Source organism: Natator depressus, chromosome 1 (genome assembly GCF_965152275.1).
Source record: "Natator depressus isolate rNatDep1 chromosome 1, rNatDep2.hap1, whole genome shotgun sequence".
NCBI lineage: Eukaryota > Metazoa > Chordata > Testudines > Cheloniidae > Natator > Natator depressus.
In genome coordinates this window covers 20,553,274-20,572,153 of record NC_134234.1, presented here as the reverse complement: position 1 = coordinate 20,572,153, position 18,880 = coordinate 20,553,274, and the positions used below count along the sequence as shown (strand labels likewise).

General features: G+C 44.6%; 1 protein-coding gene across 4 annotated transcripts; it reads right to left on the bottom strand.

Moving 5' to 3' along the window:
• Window positions 1-75: 75 nt before the first annotated feature.
• DDIAS (DNA damage induced apoptosis suppressor) lies at window positions 76-18,760 on the bottom strand. 4 transcript variants are annotated; one of them, XM_074943116.1, is made up of 5 exons: window positions 18,734-18,760; window positions 10,457-10,585; window positions 8,924-9,085; window positions 5,482-5,599; window positions 76-2,888 (listed from the first exon to the last, which is right to left on the bottom strand). In XM_074943116.1, the coding sequence occupies exons 2-5, from the start codon at window positions 10,567-10,569 to the stop codon at window positions 321-323; spliced, it is 2,961 nt and encodes a 986-aa protein (XP_074799217.1). In that variant the 5' UTR covers window positions 10,570-10,585; window positions 18,734-18,760; the 3' UTR covers window positions 76-320. The 4 variants fall into 4 exon arrangements, with proteins under 4 accessions (XP_074799217.1, XP_074799201.1, XP_074799206.1 ...); XM_074943100.1 differs by having other exon boundaries at window positions 18,607-18,741; XM_074943105.1 differs by lacking the exon at window positions 18,734-18,760 and adding an exon at window positions 18,210-18,268.
• Window positions 18,761-18,880: the final 120 nt, after the last annotated feature.

Sequence of the window (18,880 nt, the reverse complement as noted above, 5' to 3'; positions counted from 1 at the left end):
CTTCAAAAGTAAGGTTGCATAGCTGGTCTATTAATGTTAAACTTTTATTTCACATTTTTTTAGCTTAGTCATTTCATCCACAAGAAAATAAAGTGACAGCAGGGTTCTGTGTTCCCCAACCTCCGTGCAGGACAAAATGCTTTGCAGGTAGGCATAATTCATCTTAAACAAGACAGATGCCAAGAGACACATGAATAATTAAATTTTTTTTAAAACAGCCCTTTTCCTTCTCTGGTAAGGCTGGCACCCTTCCAAAAATTAAACAAAATGAGGTGGAGTCATGTTTCAAGATGAGGCTTTTTTCCCCAAAAGCCACATACTTAGAAATAGTATTTTTCTGTAAACAGTTCAGGAGACCAGCTAACTGCCTCATCCAGTCCACCCACTAAATAAGTTGCACGTGAATGGCTCTTCTGGGTTTCTGAGCAGGTACAAGTTCCAGAGACCGCATCTTCTAGAAGCGAGGCCTTAGCAGCATTTGCAGGTTTAGGAGTTGCTGGAATTCCACCTCTATTCATAGGATTTAATTTTCTGCTTCTTAAACATGTATCAGTTCTTGACTTTCCACTGTTGGCTTTGTCTTCAGAAATAGTTTTTTTGTCAATGGGTTTGCAGATAGCTGGGCTCCTAGCTTGCAATCCAACTGTTTTTAAATTAGAAAATGCAACTGGCTGTAACAATTTTGTTGGTGATGGAGGGATCCATTCTTTAGAGTCATTCTCTGCCACCTCGCTGTTGATAAACGACTGCTGTGAAACAGACTTATTGATGGCTGTGTTACTTGAACTTTTGTGTTTCAGGAAGTTGCTGGTAAATTGTCTTAATAAAGTATTTTTAAAAGAAGGCCTAGACAGTTTACATTTGCAGTGGATTTTAGTAGGACTTTTAGATGTCAATTTAGGGAGAACTGATTCTCTCCCCCTCTGGGATCTGAATTTTTGAAGAGGTCTTGCAACAGGAGTTGACTGTGAATAAGGAACAAAGTTCTGGGTATCTACCAGATCAAGTTCTGAATCATAAAGTGAGTAAGTTATGGGTGTACTATGTATACCAAAAGGAGGTGGTAAACTAAGTGAGGATCTGCCCTTCGAATAGCTACAGTCAACATCTAATGGACTACACACTAATTCAGATGCTGTGTACTTTTCAGTCAAAACATCTTCCTGTGCTGAAGAGTTGTGAGACTTATCTGAAAATTCTACCATGGTTTCTATCTCTCTGGCACTAGCATCGAAGAGGTCAGCAGAAGCATTGTAGCTGCTTTTGGGGTGATTGGAGTTGTTCTGTAGCAAGTCACTCTGGTTTATAGCTCTAACGGTATTTTCTTGCAATTCAGTTAATGGTTCTAATTCGCTCTTACGCATATTTTTAGCTTTGTAGGGAGCCGCTGGATCACAGCCCAGTTCTTGAGAACTTGTAAAATCTGTTCTTGGGTCTGGTGGATAACTACAATTTTCTTTATTTTCCCAATCAGCTACACAGCCATCATATAGAGAATGTAAGTGGGCAGGTTTCTCTCTCCTTTGTAAATACGGGCTTTCTGCATCTTTCATAGTACACTGAAGGTTGGTGAAAGAATGGGCATTGTTTGAAATATTAACATTTGCTTCCTCAGATTGTAGAAAACTGCCTGCTGAAAGAGCAAAAGTTGCTCTAACTGCTGAGGACTGTGACAGCACTAGCAGAGGTGGGTTAGGTATAAAGTCAGACTCTCTGCCTCCCTTAGTACTTGTAGATAAAACGCTGGTCAAAGGCTCACTCTGTGACACTTGGCCATTTACAGGAGTGAGGTTTGATTGATGGCAGGAGGTAATATGCTCTTTGCAAGTATTCACATCCTCTGCTAGTTGTGGGAACCTCCCTGTTGTGGTGGTTGATTTGCAGGCAGTATGTACAATGCCTTGCCTACATGATGTTTTGCTATGATTTTCATCCAACTCACTTCTTTCACGCATGGAACATTTATGAGCATTGAGACCTACTGGGGATATGGTGCTCTTGTTGTTTTCAATTCTGGCTATGAATTCATTTAGACTTTCAGAGAACGGCAACTCGTCCCAAATCAGAGAGTCATCCTGAGAAGTTCCAGCTGCAATTCCATGATTAGGAGACACTGCTGAGGTGCAAAATGAATAATCTTTTCTCTGGTAAAGCAAGGAGTTAAAAGAGTTTTCTTGAAAGTAATCATGTCTGCTGATAATCTCTGGGCAAGAGTATTTTAAATCCAATGGGCTTTGTAACAACCTGGACCTGTTCCTGTCAGGTGACCATTCTCTCTTTAAAGAAGAGAAGCTCTCTAGTTTTTCAGTTGCAGTGATCGTGTTTGAGTGACTAGATAGTGAACTGAATTCATTATCTTCCTGTTCATTTCTCTCATTCATAGGGTTACAGAGCTGTAAATCTTGAATGGCTTGGTTGCTGGGGCTTAGGCTGCATAGTTCTGCAGAGAAACGCCTCTCCTGTAGTTTACACTGTTCACCAGCAGCCTTGCCCAGTTCTAAAGATGAAAAGTCTTCTGTTGTTACCCAATCAACAGATGAAGAAGTCAGGCCAAAGGACTGCTGCCAGGGTCCTGAAAAACTCTCTCGGCCACTTGACTGAACAAAACATGAGTTGCTGCCAGAGCTACACAAGCTGCTGAGCTCACTGCTAGGCTGATCTATTGCAATGAAAGGACAACCAGGTCGCTGTGAGCTACTGTGACTGCTCCTGAAATTAGCTGATTGCAGGAGCTGACGGAAGTAGCTGATAACAGTAAAGCCGGCAACAGCCGTGTTTGGCAGGAAAATCTGGCAGGCTGTAAGATCTCTTGTAAGTCTGTTATTTCTGTAGCAGTTTTGCAAAATGTTGTCAGAAACAGAGTGCCCTCCATCATGGTTTTCAGAGCTCTGCAAAAGAATTAATTATGTTTATTAGTGTAATGATTTGTCTGTATACAGAGCAAAATTTTATGGGGACTGAGAGCAAGAAAGGTCTAAACAAGTCAAGTCCACAGTTCATTTTAAAGACCTTCTCTTTTCATCAGGGTCTTTGGGGAAAGAGAGGAAAACCTGCTGTTTCACAGCAGCACACCCTAGCAAATGAGTGCTACTGAAAGCTATAAAGGACATCCCAGTCAGAAGGCCTTTGTGGCAATGATACAAAGAATTTTCAGAGCGCTTGGTGAAAACTCAGTAGGAATTCTGAGGAGAAAAGACAAAACCTGGGCAGAAGAAAAACTACATCACTAGAGAAGGCCACCTTGTGAAGAGGGACGTACTGCATAATTAACTAGGTGGCCACTAGACAGCAGATACCTTCCTTTGAACAATGACGTACTGAGCAATGTTCGAAGCAGGGCACCCTGATACCGGGGAGCAGGGATTGGAGAGGAATATTATCTGGACCCCCTTGGTTAGGTCTAGATAGGCTGGAGCTGTATGGCCAGATTTTCAGAGGGGCCTCATCTGGAACTCTATTTGCACTCCCGTTTATCACTCACTGAATTGAAACTGCAAGTGCAAATTTAGAGGCATTCTTGGAAAAAGAAAGGCCTAAAGCATGTAGCTCATGGAGTGATTAAAACACCTGTAGTGTCTGGAGGAAATGCAATGCCAGAGCTGAGCAATTGGTGGAAGGTACAGACTGCAGAACGATTCACAGATTCCAAGGCCAGAAGGGACCACTGTGATCATCTAGTCTGACCTCCTGAATAGCACAGGCCTGAGGACTTCTGCAAAATAATTCCTAGAGCAGGTGTTTTAGAAAAACATCTAATCTTGGATGGTCAGTAATGGAGAATCAACCATGACCCTTGGTAAGTTGTTCCAATGGTTAATTACTCTCATTGTTAAAAATACATGCCTATTTCCTGTCCAAATTTGTGCTGCTTGGTAGATTGAAGAGTCCATTATTAAATATTTGTTCCCCATGTAGATACTTATAGGCTAGGGTAATCCCTTTGTGTTTGAGTCTTAGTTGTAACACTGCAGAGTTTAATGCTGGTGTTTTGAGCTGGGAGCGTGTACAGATGGTGAACACAACTATACCCAGTCAGACCCTCCTTAAACATCTGAGTAATTCTTATAATGTGAGTAGCCTCATTCTCATCAAAAGGATGATTGTTCAGGTGCATAAAGAGTACTCACATTGGAGAATTGGAACCTTAGTGAATAGCTGCTCTCACATAAAGCTGATCTCCCAACTTCCAGTATTCAGATACTGTGTATTTCTAGTGCACCTGTCACATAGAATTCCCATCATATCTGTGGGAGTGGGAGCTAGCCAGTATCTCTCAGGATTTAGTCCAGACCTTTCAGTCTAGATTAACAATACCTGAGATTACATAGATATAAAATGTTTAAAATGAATGTTTAAAATGAAAATATAACCAACACCTTGGAGTCTTCTATTGAGCTATCAGTTTCTAGTAGTGTCTTCAGATCTGTGGAGACCTCTATTAACAATCAAATGCAGAAAGGTCTGTGAATGCAGGTGCTAAACTGTAGCAATTGTAGTAATATATGTTTAGCACTTTTTATCTTGCAGTGTCCAAATGTTAAAAAAAACTAAACAAAAAACCCGCAAAGCAAACAAACTAGACATTTGGAGAGAGAGAAAGTCCAGGGGTTAGGGCACCCACTTGGGAGGTTGGAGACCTCAAGTCCAGTCTCCTGGCTCCAATGACTAAAATATTTATACAAAGTGGACTAGCTTCATCAGGAGAGAAGGAGAGGTAACAGAATATCCCATGGCCAAGTGGTTAGAGCACTCTCCTGAGAGGTGTGGGAGACCTCTGTTCAAATCCTCTCTCCCCATTAGGCGGGGGGGAATTGAACCTGGGTCTCCTACATCCTGGGCGAATTCTCTAGCCACTAGACTAAAAGTTACAAAGGTGGGCACCTCCTGGCAAGTTTTGAATGGGGCCCGATTCAGTAGGCTTGCTCCGAGCATGCCTATTGGATCAGATCCCACAGGTGAGATAGGTGGCCTCCCACCTAACTTCTCCCAGTTCGTGGATTGTACTGGGGCTAGGCAAGAGAGAAACGTCTGAATGCCTAGAGGGAGGCAACAATGCATGTGCCCAGAGGCAGAAATGTAGGTGTCAAGGGGAACCTTTACCCTGAAAATGTAGGTGCCAAATGGCCTTAGGTCCTACACATAACAGCTGTGTGGGGGTTTTGCGGATGGCAGTGGTGCCTAAGATTGTGACGGAGAAGCCTAAATCTGAGGTTTAGGCTGCTAAGTACCTTTGCAGATCTGGGCCTTATTCAGTTACATAGGAAGTTAACAGCAGAATTGAGAGTGGAACACAGGTCTGATTCCTCATCTTATGGCCTAGCCCCACTGCCTTCTTTGCTGGATATTTCAGTCCCCAGAAGAAATCATACACACTGCTCTGCTACTGTCAGTGTGGGAACACGGTACATTAGACTCTCAAGCCTGCCTAGTAAAATTTGCATGATTCAACTGGAAACTAATGGATCAAAGGTGGAAAGTTACCTTCACTCCAAATATAAATCTTCTCCCAATGAAACAAGTTTTGACTGCTTGAATTAACACACTTGGAGATGCATCTCTGTCCAGCTCTCCTGATACTTGGTTAAAATCTTGAATATACCTTGAATGAAGAAAGTTAAATGTTAAGTATTGACATGGGCAGAGAAATCTTTACATGGTATTTAAATTGTAATGATTACGGCACCCACACTAAAGATGGGGTATTGGGTTAGGTTGTTGAGCTACACATGGAATGAAAAGATGAAATCAGAGTAGGAAGTTAGGAGTGACAAAGCAGTGATCTGCAGAGAATCAACTTAACTATTATGTAGAAGAGAAGTAAGGACACATACAGATGGGAAAAAAAATCAAATAGAGAAATAATGGAGTAAGCAGACAACTACATAATTTGCTTTAGGACTGGTCTGTATGCAATTTTTATAGCAGTATCAGTATTTCTGTTAAGGGTGTGTTTTTATTGATAGTTAGACCGGTACCACCAACAGTGTGGACACAGTTATACTGGTATAAAGGTGACATACCAGAGTAACTTGTTCCCCTTCTGGTATGGGAATAGCTATACTGGTACTAAGCACGCTTATAACAATATAACTTTGTCCACACTAAGAGGAGGTGAGAGGTCTGCCATTTCATGTATAAAGATATAGTAAAAGCAGTACAATGTTTTATTATAGACAAGGCTAAAAATTAAAGCTAGCACCAAGCTTGAAGTATAGCAGTAAATTCACACTACACTGGGTGGGTTTTTTAAAACAAAGTATTCATGATACATTCTTCTGCTATAAAGTAAAAAAAATTTACAGAAGCATGTGTGCACACAGACTGAGCCCTGGTCTACACTACAAACTTGTCAGCATAACTATGTTGCTCAGGGTGTGGAAAATCCACACCACTAAGTGATATAGTTATACAGACTTAACCCCCGGTATAGACAGTGCGATGGTGATGGGAGGGCTTTCTCCTGTCAAAATAACCATCGCCTCTCGGGGAGGTGGAGTACCTACGCCAATGGGAGAAGTTCTCCCGTTGGTGCAGGAAGTGTCATTGCAGCACTGTGAGCATAGACAAGCCCTGAGACACTATACACTCCTTATTCCTATCATCTACAGCTGCTAAAGGAACTGGAAAACATGGAATTGAAGCATGAGAATGTCAGTTGGTAAGAAGGTGGTACTACATATTACTCTAATGATGGGGCCTACCTGATGGAAAGCTTACTCCTGGTGGAATTCTGCACCAAAAAATTAAAAATTCTGTGCACAATATTTTAAAATTCTGCATATTTTATTTGTCAAAAACAACACAATTATTTTTGGTCATTTATTTCAAAATACCTGTCAGCAAGTATGTCTGTAACAATACAGACAACAAAAAAGATTCAGGAAATGTTTTTTGACAAATAGAGTTCTGTATTAATATGCCTAGTAAGGAATCTGAGTAATAATTCACTTAAACTACACCACAGAACCATTTTCCCCACACCCCTCAGAAGCAGTGCAAAGGTTTGGGGGAGTCAGAGGTAACGGAGGAGCTGAGGGAGAGGGAAATATATTGCTGTGAAGGAGCCTGGGTGTGAATTTGGAGGGTTGTTGGGTATGAGTGGGAAAAGTATGGAACAGGTTTTTGCGGGGCGGGGAGGGATTGTTAGAGACCTTCCCCCACGCAGACCCTGGCTGACCCCTATCCTCTCCTATTCAGTCAGACACATCTGCCCCTGTCCACATGTGTCTCTGTTCCCCTACCCAGCTACTCCCCTGTCCCCGTGTGCCTGTTCCCCCACCCAGCCACTCCCCTGTCCCTACATGTCTCTGCACCTCCCTCCCCCGTGGCCCTGTGCCTCCACTCCCATTCAGCCCCTGCCCCAGTCTGTCCTCCCCCACTAGCCCTTAGGAGCCCCTGTCTGACCCCGCCAACCCCAGCACCCCATGCTGTTTGTGTCCCCATAACCCCTGTCTCCTGACCTGGCCTGACAAGCTCTGTGAAGAAGGCAGCTCTCTCTCTTCCCTCGCTGGCCATGAGCTGTAGCTTTGTTTTATTGCCATAGTGCCCTCTGGTGGGCAAAAGACAAAACTGCATAAGTTATTTTCTGCTGGGAGCTGCTGCTGTTCTTGTGCCACAGTGCCCTCTCGTGGGCAAAAGGTGGAACAGCAGCAACATTTTTTTCTGTGCAAAAAATTAGAAATCTCCGGGGCTCATTAATTATGTGCACATGCAATAGTGCACAATTCTCCCAGGAGTAGCAGGTGCTAGACTGGGATAAAAAGCAAGAATATTATGTTAACTATTCAGAATGTAAGACAAAGCAAGCTTCTTTGTCTATCCACCACAGCTTGTGTGTGAAATTTGAGAGAGGGAGAGGTCATGGTGATGGTCTTGAAGCAGAGGAACAAGCTGTAACTATGTGTTGTAGAGAGTTAGCAAAGGATAATACAAATCAGGTGGGTGAGAAAGGATTCCCTACCTAGGGAAGCTATTAAGGTGGTGTTTTCAGAAATGCTTGGCTTAGGTTCAATTCTGCTCCTACTGATCACATGCATAAAATTCTCACTGAAGTCAAATCCCACTCTAAGATTTTTATAGTCAGGATTTTTTATGGCCAAAGGGTGAAGCTTGTAGGGCTGGTGGTTGAGTTCTCAGTAGCATGCCTGGGAATTCACTCCTTGCTAACTGCAACCTGACCACTTCAGTGACGAGCTATAAGACACATTTTCTACCTCAATTTCCAAAACACAAGGTAGTGCAAGAGAGAGATGTCCCCAATGAGGCATCTAAATGACACGGAAAAGTGTGTCTAAACCTGAGGGAAGCTACGCTATTTAGCAACTTGCCATCAGACCAGGAATGATCACTGATGAAAAAGGGACATAAGGGACCAAGCTCCCAATGCAGCGTGAAACTCACAAAGGGCAGATAATATCTACCTTTGATAGAGATCCTTCAGGTCTCTCTCCTGCACTTTGGCAACACTTGTACAGCTGTCATACCAATACATTGTTAGTGAAATGAAATTGTGAGGTGCACCTCTTTGACAAGATCTTCTCAAATGTTAACCCCTGGTTTCCTAGTAGATGGATTAAGCTGCAGGCAGTAGGGCTCATAGGGTTTTGTCTCTTACGAACATCTTTAATGTCTCAACTTAAGTTTTTTAAAGTGTCCAGATAACATGGTGATAGGTGCCAAATAAATGCTTGTAACAAGTAGGTATTTTCCTGATTTCACCCTTACAAATAAATCACCATCTACTCAGATCTAATTTTTACCAGTTTATGGAGGAATACTGCTCAGATACCAAGTTGGCAAACAGTTCTAAGAAAATATTTAGAGCCATGAATGTAGCCACACACTCATTCCCCCTCCTCCCCCGATTCTGCTCAGTTGAGTGAGGGGAGGCAGCTATATAATTTTTAAAAAAGTAATCCTTTACCTCTGCAGACTTCCTGCTGTGACCCCAAAGAATGGATCTAAAGAGCTTCCAAACACGGTAATGGCAAATAAATCACTAGTGCCAGCAACTTTTAGGGACAGCTTATACCTGTAGTTTGCATCCTTAGCTTCACCCGTGCAGCCACATTTTAGACAGTTAAACCTGGTAAGACAGTAAGAAAAATGAGCACACATTTTTGTTAATTGATGGTGTAGTAAGAATTTCTATCCATCAATAAATACTACCAGCATAATGCACCTTGTACCAAATCAGAAATGTAGTTTTTTTTTTTTCTTATTCTTTGCTCTTTATGGCCCCAATCATGCAATACGCTCAACAAAGGCAGATTCCTGTGATCATGCAAAGCCACATGAACTTCAGTGAAGCTCTTTTACATAGTTAGTAAACATAAGCCTAATATAGGCTATGGGGAAGTTGGGGTTACTTTAATGTTTTTTTTTGGGGGGGGGGGGGGGTTGAAGGATGTCTGACTTCACTTTGAAACTCCTAGCACGGTAGTTTTTGTATTTCGGATTTCTTTTATTTTATTTGCCTAGAGCTTTGGATAAATCAAAAAGATAACAAAACCCCCTCAGACATTAGAAACCTCCACCATCTATCTTCTCTTCAATATCTGACACTATGGAGATACCAAGCTTTGTAAAGCTGGATGTCTTGATTTCGTATTTATGGAATTCATTGTTTTCGTGTGCTTCAGAGTCAGTGCCCAGGGTTTGACAGGGCATCAATCTGGATGTTCCACACATTTGTGGGAGTTTCTTGATTTTACAGAACAATGGCACTATGTGATTGCCAAATGCTGTGGAGTAGGAAACGGCAAAATTTGGGCACTGTCTAGATGTGAGATGGGGAGGAGAAATCACACAGGTGGACCCTATGTTATGAGAGGAAGGATGAGGTTGTCTACAGTCAAAGAATGAGGAAAGTCAAAAGGGTTCATGAAGTTCAAGAAACCAGCTCAGTTTTAGTCATGTTAAACTGAAGTTAAGACATCCAGGAGAAAGTGTCTATAGATGCAAGAATGAGCCCATAGTTCCTACTGGCATAAGAAAGCAGGAGCTAGTGAATCTAGATTTCAAGGAACCTATGGGAAAGTAAACGTATTCTGTGCTCAGTGCCCCGTATTCTGCCACCATATTGTCCTCTTTCAAATCCCCCCTTAAAACTCTCCATTGCCATAATGCCTACAAGAAACTTTACAACTTTAGTTAGGTTGCTAGTGTGCTGAGACCACTGTCATTGACGATCATGAGGATTTTCTCATTGTGCTCCCCTTCTGTCTTTTGTCTCTCCTGCTGTGTCATCTTATAATTACATCTGTAAACTCTTTGGGATAAGGACTGTTTTTGTATGGGGCCAAGATCAATCAGATCCTGGTCCATGACTAGGGTTCTCAGGCACTAACATAATAGTTCTAATACAACTTTCTACAGGCCACTTATATATATAGCACCCAAAGTGTGGTAGGTGCTTTCCAAATTAACAATTAGCAATGCCCCAACATGGACCTACCTATTAGAATCTAGTATCAGCTTAGAAAAGCAGTTTTGACAAGAAGGGTACACAAAGCTGGAGTTTTGGACAGAAATTACAGAGGCAGCTAACAGTCTTCTCCTGCCATTCATGTGTTCACAGTGTCACCTGAAAAGACAGAAACACAGAATGATCTGATGAGATTATCATGTATGAAATTTTAACACAAACTTCTTTTTTTCTTAAAAATAAAACTTTAGCTTTTTTAAAAATAGTAGTCTGTATCCCGGTTAACCTCAGCATATTATTTACTGCTCCTTGTGAAACAGAAGACAACGGCTACTTGAAGTTGTGTTAAAGAGAAACATTTAATAGTTTTTCAAATAAGTACTGCAAAATACTGTACTGTTTAAGGTGGTATTATAACTATGCTTCATCCCAGCTTTAAAGCATAATTGTTCTGGACTCTTTTTATTTAAGCTGGAGTCACAATATGGGGTTAAAAACCTGAGAGACCTACATGATGGTGTTCGCATTATTGTGTTGAACTTCAATGAGTTCATGAATGAGGGAGACAACCTAGTGACAGAGGATATGGAAAAAGCAAATGTACTCAATGCTTTTTTTGCCTCTGTCTTCACGAACAAGGTCTGCTCCCAGACTGCTTCACTGGGCAGCACAGCATGGGGAGGAGGTGACCAGCCCTCTGTGGAGAAAGAAGTGGTTCAGGACTATTTAGAAAAGCTGGACGAGCACAAGTCCATGGGGCCGGATGCGCTGCATCTGAGAGTGCTAAAAGGAGTTGGCCGATGTAATTGCAGAGCCATTGGCCATTATCTTTGAAAACTCATGGCGATCGGGGGAGGTCCCGGAAGACTGGAAAAAGGCTAATGTAGTGCCCATCTTTAAAAGAAGGGAAGGAGGAGGATCCTGGGAACTACAGGCCAGTCAGCCTCACCTCAGTCCCCGGAAAAATCATGGAGCAGGTCCTCAAGGAATCAATTCTGAAGCACTTAGAGGAGAGGAAAGTGATCAGGAACAGTCAGCATGGATTCACCAAGGGCAAGTCATGCCTGACTAATCTAATTGCCTTCTATAACAAGATAACTGGCTCTGTGGATGAGGGGAAAGCAGTGGACGTGTTGTTCCTTGACTTTAGCAAAGCTTTTGACACGGTCTCCCACAGTATTCTTGTCAGCAAGTTAAAGAAGTATGGGCTGGATGAATGGACTATAAGGTGGATAGAAAACTGGCTAGATTGTCGGGCTCAACGGGCAGTGATCAATGGCTTCATGTCTAGTTGGCAGCCGCTATCAAGTGGAGTGCCCCAAGGGTCGGTCCTCGGGCCGGTTTTGTCAATATTTTCATTAATGATCTGGAGGATGGTGTGGATTGCACCCTCAGCAAGTTTGCAGATGACACTAAACTGGGAGGAGCGGTAGATACGCTGGAGGGTAGGGATAGGATACAGAGGGCCCTAGACAAATTAGAGGATTGGGCCAAAACAAATCCGATGAGGTTCAACAAGGACAAGTGCAGAGTCCTGCACTTAGGACGGAAGAATCCCATGCACCGCTACAGACTAGGGACCGAATGGCTAGGCAGCAGTTCTGCAGAAAAGAACCTAGGGGTTACAGTGGACGGGAAGCTGGATATGAGTCAACAGTGTGCCATTGTTGCCAAGAAGGCCAATGGCATTTTGGGATGTATAAGTAGGGGCATTGCCAGCAGATCGAGGGACATGATTGTTCCCCTCTAGTCGACATTGGTGAGGCCTCATCTGGAGTACTGTGTCCAGTTTTGGGCCCCACACTACAAGAAAGATGTGGAAAAATTGGAAAACGTCCAGCAGAGGGCAACAAAAATGATTAGGGGACTGGAACACATGACTTATGAGGAGAGGCTGAGGGAGCTGGGATTGTTTAGTCTGCAGAAGAGAAGAATGAGGGGGGATTTGATAGCTGCTTTCAACTACCTGAAAGGGGGTTCCAAAGAGGATGGCTCTAGACTGTTCTCAGTGGTAGCTGACAGAACAAGGAGTAATGGTCTCAAGTTGCAGTGGGGGAGGTTTAGGTTGGATATTAGGAAAAACTTTTTCACTGGGAGGGTGGTGAAACACTGGAATGTGTTACCTAGGGAGGTGGTGGATTCTCCTTCCTTGGAAGTTTTTATGGTCAGGCTTGACAAAGCCCTGGCTGGGATGATTTAGTTGGGGATTGGTCCTGCTTTGAGCAGAGGGTTGGACTAGATGACCTCCTGAGGTCCCTTCCAACCCTGATATCCTATGATTCAATGATGAGGGGACAAGCAGATGCTGGGCACTTGAGCCACTCAGAAAATCATTCCGTTGTCCTTTCAATTGAGAATGAAGACCATAATTCTGCCTTTTGATCCAACAGCGCAGACTAGCAAAGTGCGCAACTAACTTCAATGAGGCACAGGTCTGCCCATGTGTATCGGATAGCAGTATGAGGAGCTAAATAGTTTCCAAACTAGTCTTAATTTTCTCTGCAGAATTACCAATGTACTCTATAGTTAAGGGGTGGGCAAACTTTTTGGCCCGAGGGCAACATTGGGGAATAGAAATTGTATGGCCGGCCATGAATGCTCACAAAATTGGGGTTGGGGTGCAGGCTCTGGGGTGGGGCTGAGGATGAGGAGTTTGGGGCATAGGAGGGTGCTCTGAGCTGGGACTGAGGGGTTTGGAGGGCAGGAGGGGAATAAGGGCTGGGGCAGGGGTGCAGGAAAGGGTGCAGGTTCTGGCTGGGGCCAGGGATGAGAGGTTTGGGATGCAGGAGGGTGCTCCGGGCTGGGATCAAGGGGTTTGGAGACTGGGAGGGGGATCAGGGCTGGGGCAGGGGTACGGGGAGAGGCCCAGGTGGTGCAGGCTTCCAAGCAGCGCTTACTGCATGCAGTTCCTGGAAGCAGTGGCATATCCCTTCTCCGGCTCCTACCCGGAGGCACGGCTAGGTGGCTCTGTACTCTGTCCCATCCGTGGGCACCGCCCCTGCAGCTCCCATTGGAGCGTGTAGAAGCCAGAGCGGGGCCATGCCATGGCTTCTGGGAGTTGCATGGTGCAGCCCCCGACCCAGCGCCCCAGCCCGAGCAGGGCCAAGCCGCATGGTGCGGCCCCGAACTCAGTGCCCTGGCCGGAACGGGGCCATGCCGCATGGTGCGGCTCACGGGCCGTAGTTTGCCCACTCCTGCTATAGTTAAATCATTCTTTGGAGGAGACATTTGGCTCATGTGGTTTTAGACTTATGTGTCACCAAAATTAAAAAATGCAAGTCATCTGGTTTGAATTAATACATTTTTGCTCAGGCACACTTTACTCCAGGGGTCGGCAACCTTTCAGAAGTGGTGTGCCAAATCTTCATTTATTCACTCTAATTTAAGGTTTCATGTGCCGGTAATTCATTTTAATGTTTTTAGAAGGTCTCTCTCTCTAAGTCTGTATTATATAACTAAACTATTGTTGTATGTAAAGTAAACAAGTTTTTTAAAATGTTTAAGCAGCTTCATTTAAAAGTAAATTAAAATGAAGATCTTATCAGTTTAGTGCAGTGGTTCTTAACCTGGGGTGCACGCACCCCCTGCAGGTGCGAGATGCCCTTTCTGGGGGTGTGAGACATGCGAGTTTTTTTAGAAAGTAAATCATCAAAAACACAAATTAAGCACAGGCACATAAGTACAACTACTTTGTTTCATCAAACCTATGTATTTATTAACATTATACATTTAACGATTACTGTAATATACAAAGTTTAAGTTTTCAAGTTTTTAAGCTAACTGTAGTGTAATTTTTTATAAGGGCTGTACAGCGCTGGGTCCAGGCCAAGAGTAGCACCCTGGGCTGGCTGCTGGTACCCCGGGCTGGCTGCTGGTACCCCAAGCTGGCAGGAGGGCTGAGCAGGGCCGGAGACCTGGACCCCGGCTGGCCGGGGGCCGGGCGGCTGGAACCCCAGACCAGCAGCGAGGTGAACAGGGCCAGCAGCTGCTATCCCAGGCCAGCAGCAGGCTGAGTGGGGCAGATGGCTGGGACTCCGGCTGGCAAGGGGCCAGCGGCTGGAACCCCAGACTGTCAGCAGTCTGGCTGACTCGCTGCCGGTCTGGGGATCTGCCAGTTCCTGCCAGCCGTGGTCCTGGCTGCTGGCCCTGCTCAGCCCGCTGTTGGCTGGGGGTTCCATTCACTCAGGCTTGCAGCGGGTTGAGCGAGGCTGGCGGCCGAGACCCTGGTTGGCAAGGGGCCGACGGCCGGAATTCCAGACCGTCAGCAGGCTGAGCAGGGCCGGCGGACAGAACCCCAGACCAGCAGCGGGCCGAGTGGCTCAGCCTGCCGCCGGTCTGGGGTTTCGTCCGCCGGCTCCTGCCAGCCGGGGTCCCGGCTGCCGACCCTGCTCAGCCTGCTGCCGGCCTGGAGTTCCGTTCACCCAGGCAGGCAGTGACCTGAGCGGGGCTGGTGGCTGGGACTCTGGCTGGCAGCAGCGTGCCAGTAAAAATCGGCTTGCCTGCTGCCTTTGGCACGCATGCCGCAGGTTACCGACCCCTGCTTTACTCTGAAAGCTGCTGTTTTCTCAAGGAGTCATTTAGCCATTCATATATGCTTCTTGCTCTGCAGGCTTTTTTAAAATATAAGACTAACACAAGACTTCAATTCTGAAACTGCAGAACACTCTATTTTAGTGAGACAGTCAATTTACCAAAATATTTATGTATTTGACAGCAACAACTCTGTTTCTTCATTTGTGTGGGTCTTTCAAACAGCAATGGAGGAGAGAAAAACATGTTTAAGAATAGGAAAAAGTGATTGTAAAACTAAAAGAGTTATCAGAAGGATTCATATAGATGAAGTCCCTCAAGGTACTTTTAACATGAAATCAAATCAAGTTAAAAAAAAACAAGTTGAAGCATCTCTTTAAAATGTTTCATGATAAACATTTTTAATCCAACAGGGCAACACTTGGAATTTTAATGTTGCTTTTGTAAATCAACCTCCTCACTATACTGGCACAGAGAGAAAAAGAGCCCTTTTAATCATATGGTGTCATGAACACCTGCTTTTTACCCAGACAACGTTAAAATTCCAAATTAAAACTTTGTACCCTCAACTATATTCAAATGTTATCTACCCTAAAATATATTTGAGGATTTTTTTTAAGAGCTAGCACCTTATACTGTTTACAGTTTTAATTAAAAATACCCAGCTCTTCCAGTTTTCTTCACTGAATTATCCATTTGTCTCAGCTGTGGGTTACTACACAGTAGAAATATCTTCTACTAATCAATATGAAAGATGTGGTTCCAAAGCTGTCAAATAGAAGTGGAGGACTTTGTTTAAGGGCCTTATTTAAGGTGATGTGTAGTTCTTCAGATTGTTAAAGTTCGTAGAATGGAGAACAGACTGTGGATTTCTGAAACTGACAAACTGAAGTGTTCGTATAACTGACATATGCATTTGTGCATTCAACCATTTAAGTATCCCCCATAAGCTCCAAAGGTGCCATTTTTAAGCAAACAGTTGATAATGGCAATGTTTAGGCACAATTGCTCACAATGAGCAATATCCTTCACCTTAAATAGTCTAATTAAAATCAAAAGGAATATCCAAGGGTATTCTCCTCCACAGAAGGGTAAGACAATTTGGTCTTGCGCCTTCAAATCAAGTCACAGACAAGCTACTTTTGAGCAGTGCAATATGTAGAAATCAAGCTTTTTTAGAGGACTACACAGAGCTTTACAACTGCATCAGGAGAGGCCCTAAAACTTCTTTATGGAAGATTCACTGTCATTGTACTATCCAAACCTATATATCCCTTTTCAAGATACACTAGCCACACCCCTCCCTCCAAAAAACTTACAAGTTAGAGAAAACATGTTTTAATAATTTCAGTGGAAACTGAATTCCCAGGTCCTACATTATCCACAGCATCAGCCTACAGCTCCTTCTGGTATGCATGTGTGTATGACTTCAAGGGCAGCATTTGTAGTTTGTAGATATCCTTTTGAAGTATTTTATTATAGCTATATCTAGTTTGTAAATATTTAAGGCAAAGTATCTAAATAATTGAGGACATCTCCTCTGGCCTTGGCCAGAGCAGGCAGGGCTATCTATCATTTTGGAAAAGTAAAACAAGATTTGGAACAAGCACAGTGGTCATATTCAGGTTACAAGACTTGTTGTCTGTGCATAACAAAAACAAAGTTAACATGTGCAGATATCAAGATGGACCCAGCCCTAGAAAGTTTAAAGTCTAGAAAACAGACTCAGAAAGACAAAATACATTGGGACATCAAGTAAGAGGACAGATATTATCCATAGCATTAATGAACTAGAGAAAGATTTGACTGTATACACATTGTATGCTGTAAGTGCTACCAAAACTGCATAACAATCTTGATTTCAAGAACACACACACAAGCGAGCTACAGAATCACACAACAGGACCAAGAAAATAAATTTGGACAGGGAATAAATTTGAGAGTTGATAAAGAATGAGTCTGATCTTGTAACTGCTCCAAATATGAAATTCAGATAGAAATCAATAGGAGTTTCATGCAGAGAAATTGGAAGAATTGGCACCGTGCTGTCAAAACACCCTGTTACCTATGCATTTTCAGTCAGCTAGGAAATAAACACAAATGCACGTTCTGAAACAGAGACAGGGTGAGAGATGTAATGTTTGTATTTTACAGGTTTTGTTGTTAACCCCTCAGGTGCAGTTTATATAGAAAAACATGTAATCAATAGTTCAGTTCCTGCATGGTGGAAATATTAAGGCCACTCAGTAATAAACATGTGAGAGACAGAGTCAGCTTTAGTTACCTGAATATAATTTTTGTCTCAGAGTGCTGTGTATTGAAAGGCGCAGCCCTGGAGACAGGGCTGTGTCACACAACTCTTTGATTGGTTACCACAGACAGGCTTCAATAAGCATCCCCGTTCTCCAGGTTTGTTGTCCCCCTCAAACCCTATAAATCAGTGTTTGGTGCCCTCTAGTGGATCAGTTATTTTTTTCCCCTTCAGCCATGAGCTTACACTGCTCATGAAGAGAGCAATACACCTGAATTGTAACTTGCAGTGCTCCTGCCATTCTAATCCTGAGATGCCTAAATGAAGTTCACTAGCTGTGCAGTTAGCATTTCTGACCAATCTGTTCCCCTGTTTTTAAAGTGAATGCTGATGAGGAAGGTACATCCACAAAGAAGTGGATGCTGATTAGATCACGACCGTCTCAACACTGGTCATCTCAATTAAGACTTGGGTGAGCAAGCCACACAGCTAGGATTTGGCATCTCCATAGCAACATGCAGTACGTCATTCTGACACACCATCTTACAGACTGCCCAATGTTGTGGCCATGCTGACGGTCTCTTTCTCTGCAGGAGATCTCTGGAGAGAAACCAGGTGCGCGCCAGCGCTCTTCCCAGGGCCGGAGCAGCGAAGGGGTGGAAGAAACAGCCACTTAATCCATGTCTGAGGGGACTGTCAGTGAATGGATGCGGGAGGCGGGGCGGGAGGGAATTTGGACACAAATGATCAGCGCCTGGTAGCAGGTTTAAAACAAACACAAGCAAGTATTTTTTCAAGCAACACACTGTCAACCTCTGGAACTCCTTGCCAGAGGGTGTTGCGAATGCCAATACTATAATGGGGTTCAAAAGGAAGCTAGACAGATTCATGGAGGATACTCCAATCAATGGCTATAGCCAGGGTGGGCAGGGATGGTGTCCCTAGCCTCTGTTTGTCGGAAGCTGGGAATGGGCAACAGGGGATGGATCGCTTGATGATTACCTGTTAGGTTCACTCCCGCCGGGGCACCTGGCGTTGGCCACTGTCGGCGGACAGGATACTGGGGGGGAGGGACCTTTGGTCTGACCCAGCAGGGCCGTTCCTATGCTCTGCCCGCCTGCGCTGCGGAGGGTGTGTGTGGGGGGGTGGGGTGGAGGGGGACGCGGGGTTGGGGAGAATCCGCGGCGGTGGCCGGGAGCCCCAGGCCGGAGCTAAGCACAGGCCGAGGCCGCCTGTCCAGAACGCGGTGTGGGCGGCAAGGCCATTGCTGGGCCCAGCCCGGCGGAGGCGGGGCGCTCCGGGGGGGGGGGGGGGGGACGGCGGGCAGGAGGCGCGATGCCAGCGACGGACGCGGCCGTTACTGGGACCAGGCAGACAGCTGGGGGATTACTGGACTCACCCAATCGCAGCCCGGCTCAGGGAGCGGGAAGTCCCTCCCCAGACACCGCTCCCGCCGCCCGCGCGCACCGGGCTCGCTTAGCCTGAAGGGGAAGTGGCGTGACACACACCGCCTCGTTCTCACACACCAATCATCGTGCACAAAAGCGGCCCCTTTCTCCTCGACCCCCTAGGATAACAGCACGGAAACGGATCACGTGAGTGAAGCATCCTCAAGGGGCCAATCGCCGCCTCCCAATATCAGACCAGGTAGCCAACCCCTGCTCTTCACAGAG

Coding starts and splice junctions, on each gene's coding strand:
- DDIAS (XM_074943116.1), bottom strand. CDS start 10,569: ATGAATGGCAGGAGAAGACTGTTAGCTGCCTCTGTAATTTCTGTCCAA. Junction 9,086..10,456: donor CTGATACTAGATTCTAATAG/GTAGGTCCATGT, acceptor CTGTCTTACCAG/GTTTAACTGTCTAAAATGTG. Junction 2,889..5,481: donor GATTTATATTTGGAGTGAAG/GTAACTTTCCAC, acceptor ATTCTTTTGCAG/AGCTCTGAAAACCATGATGG.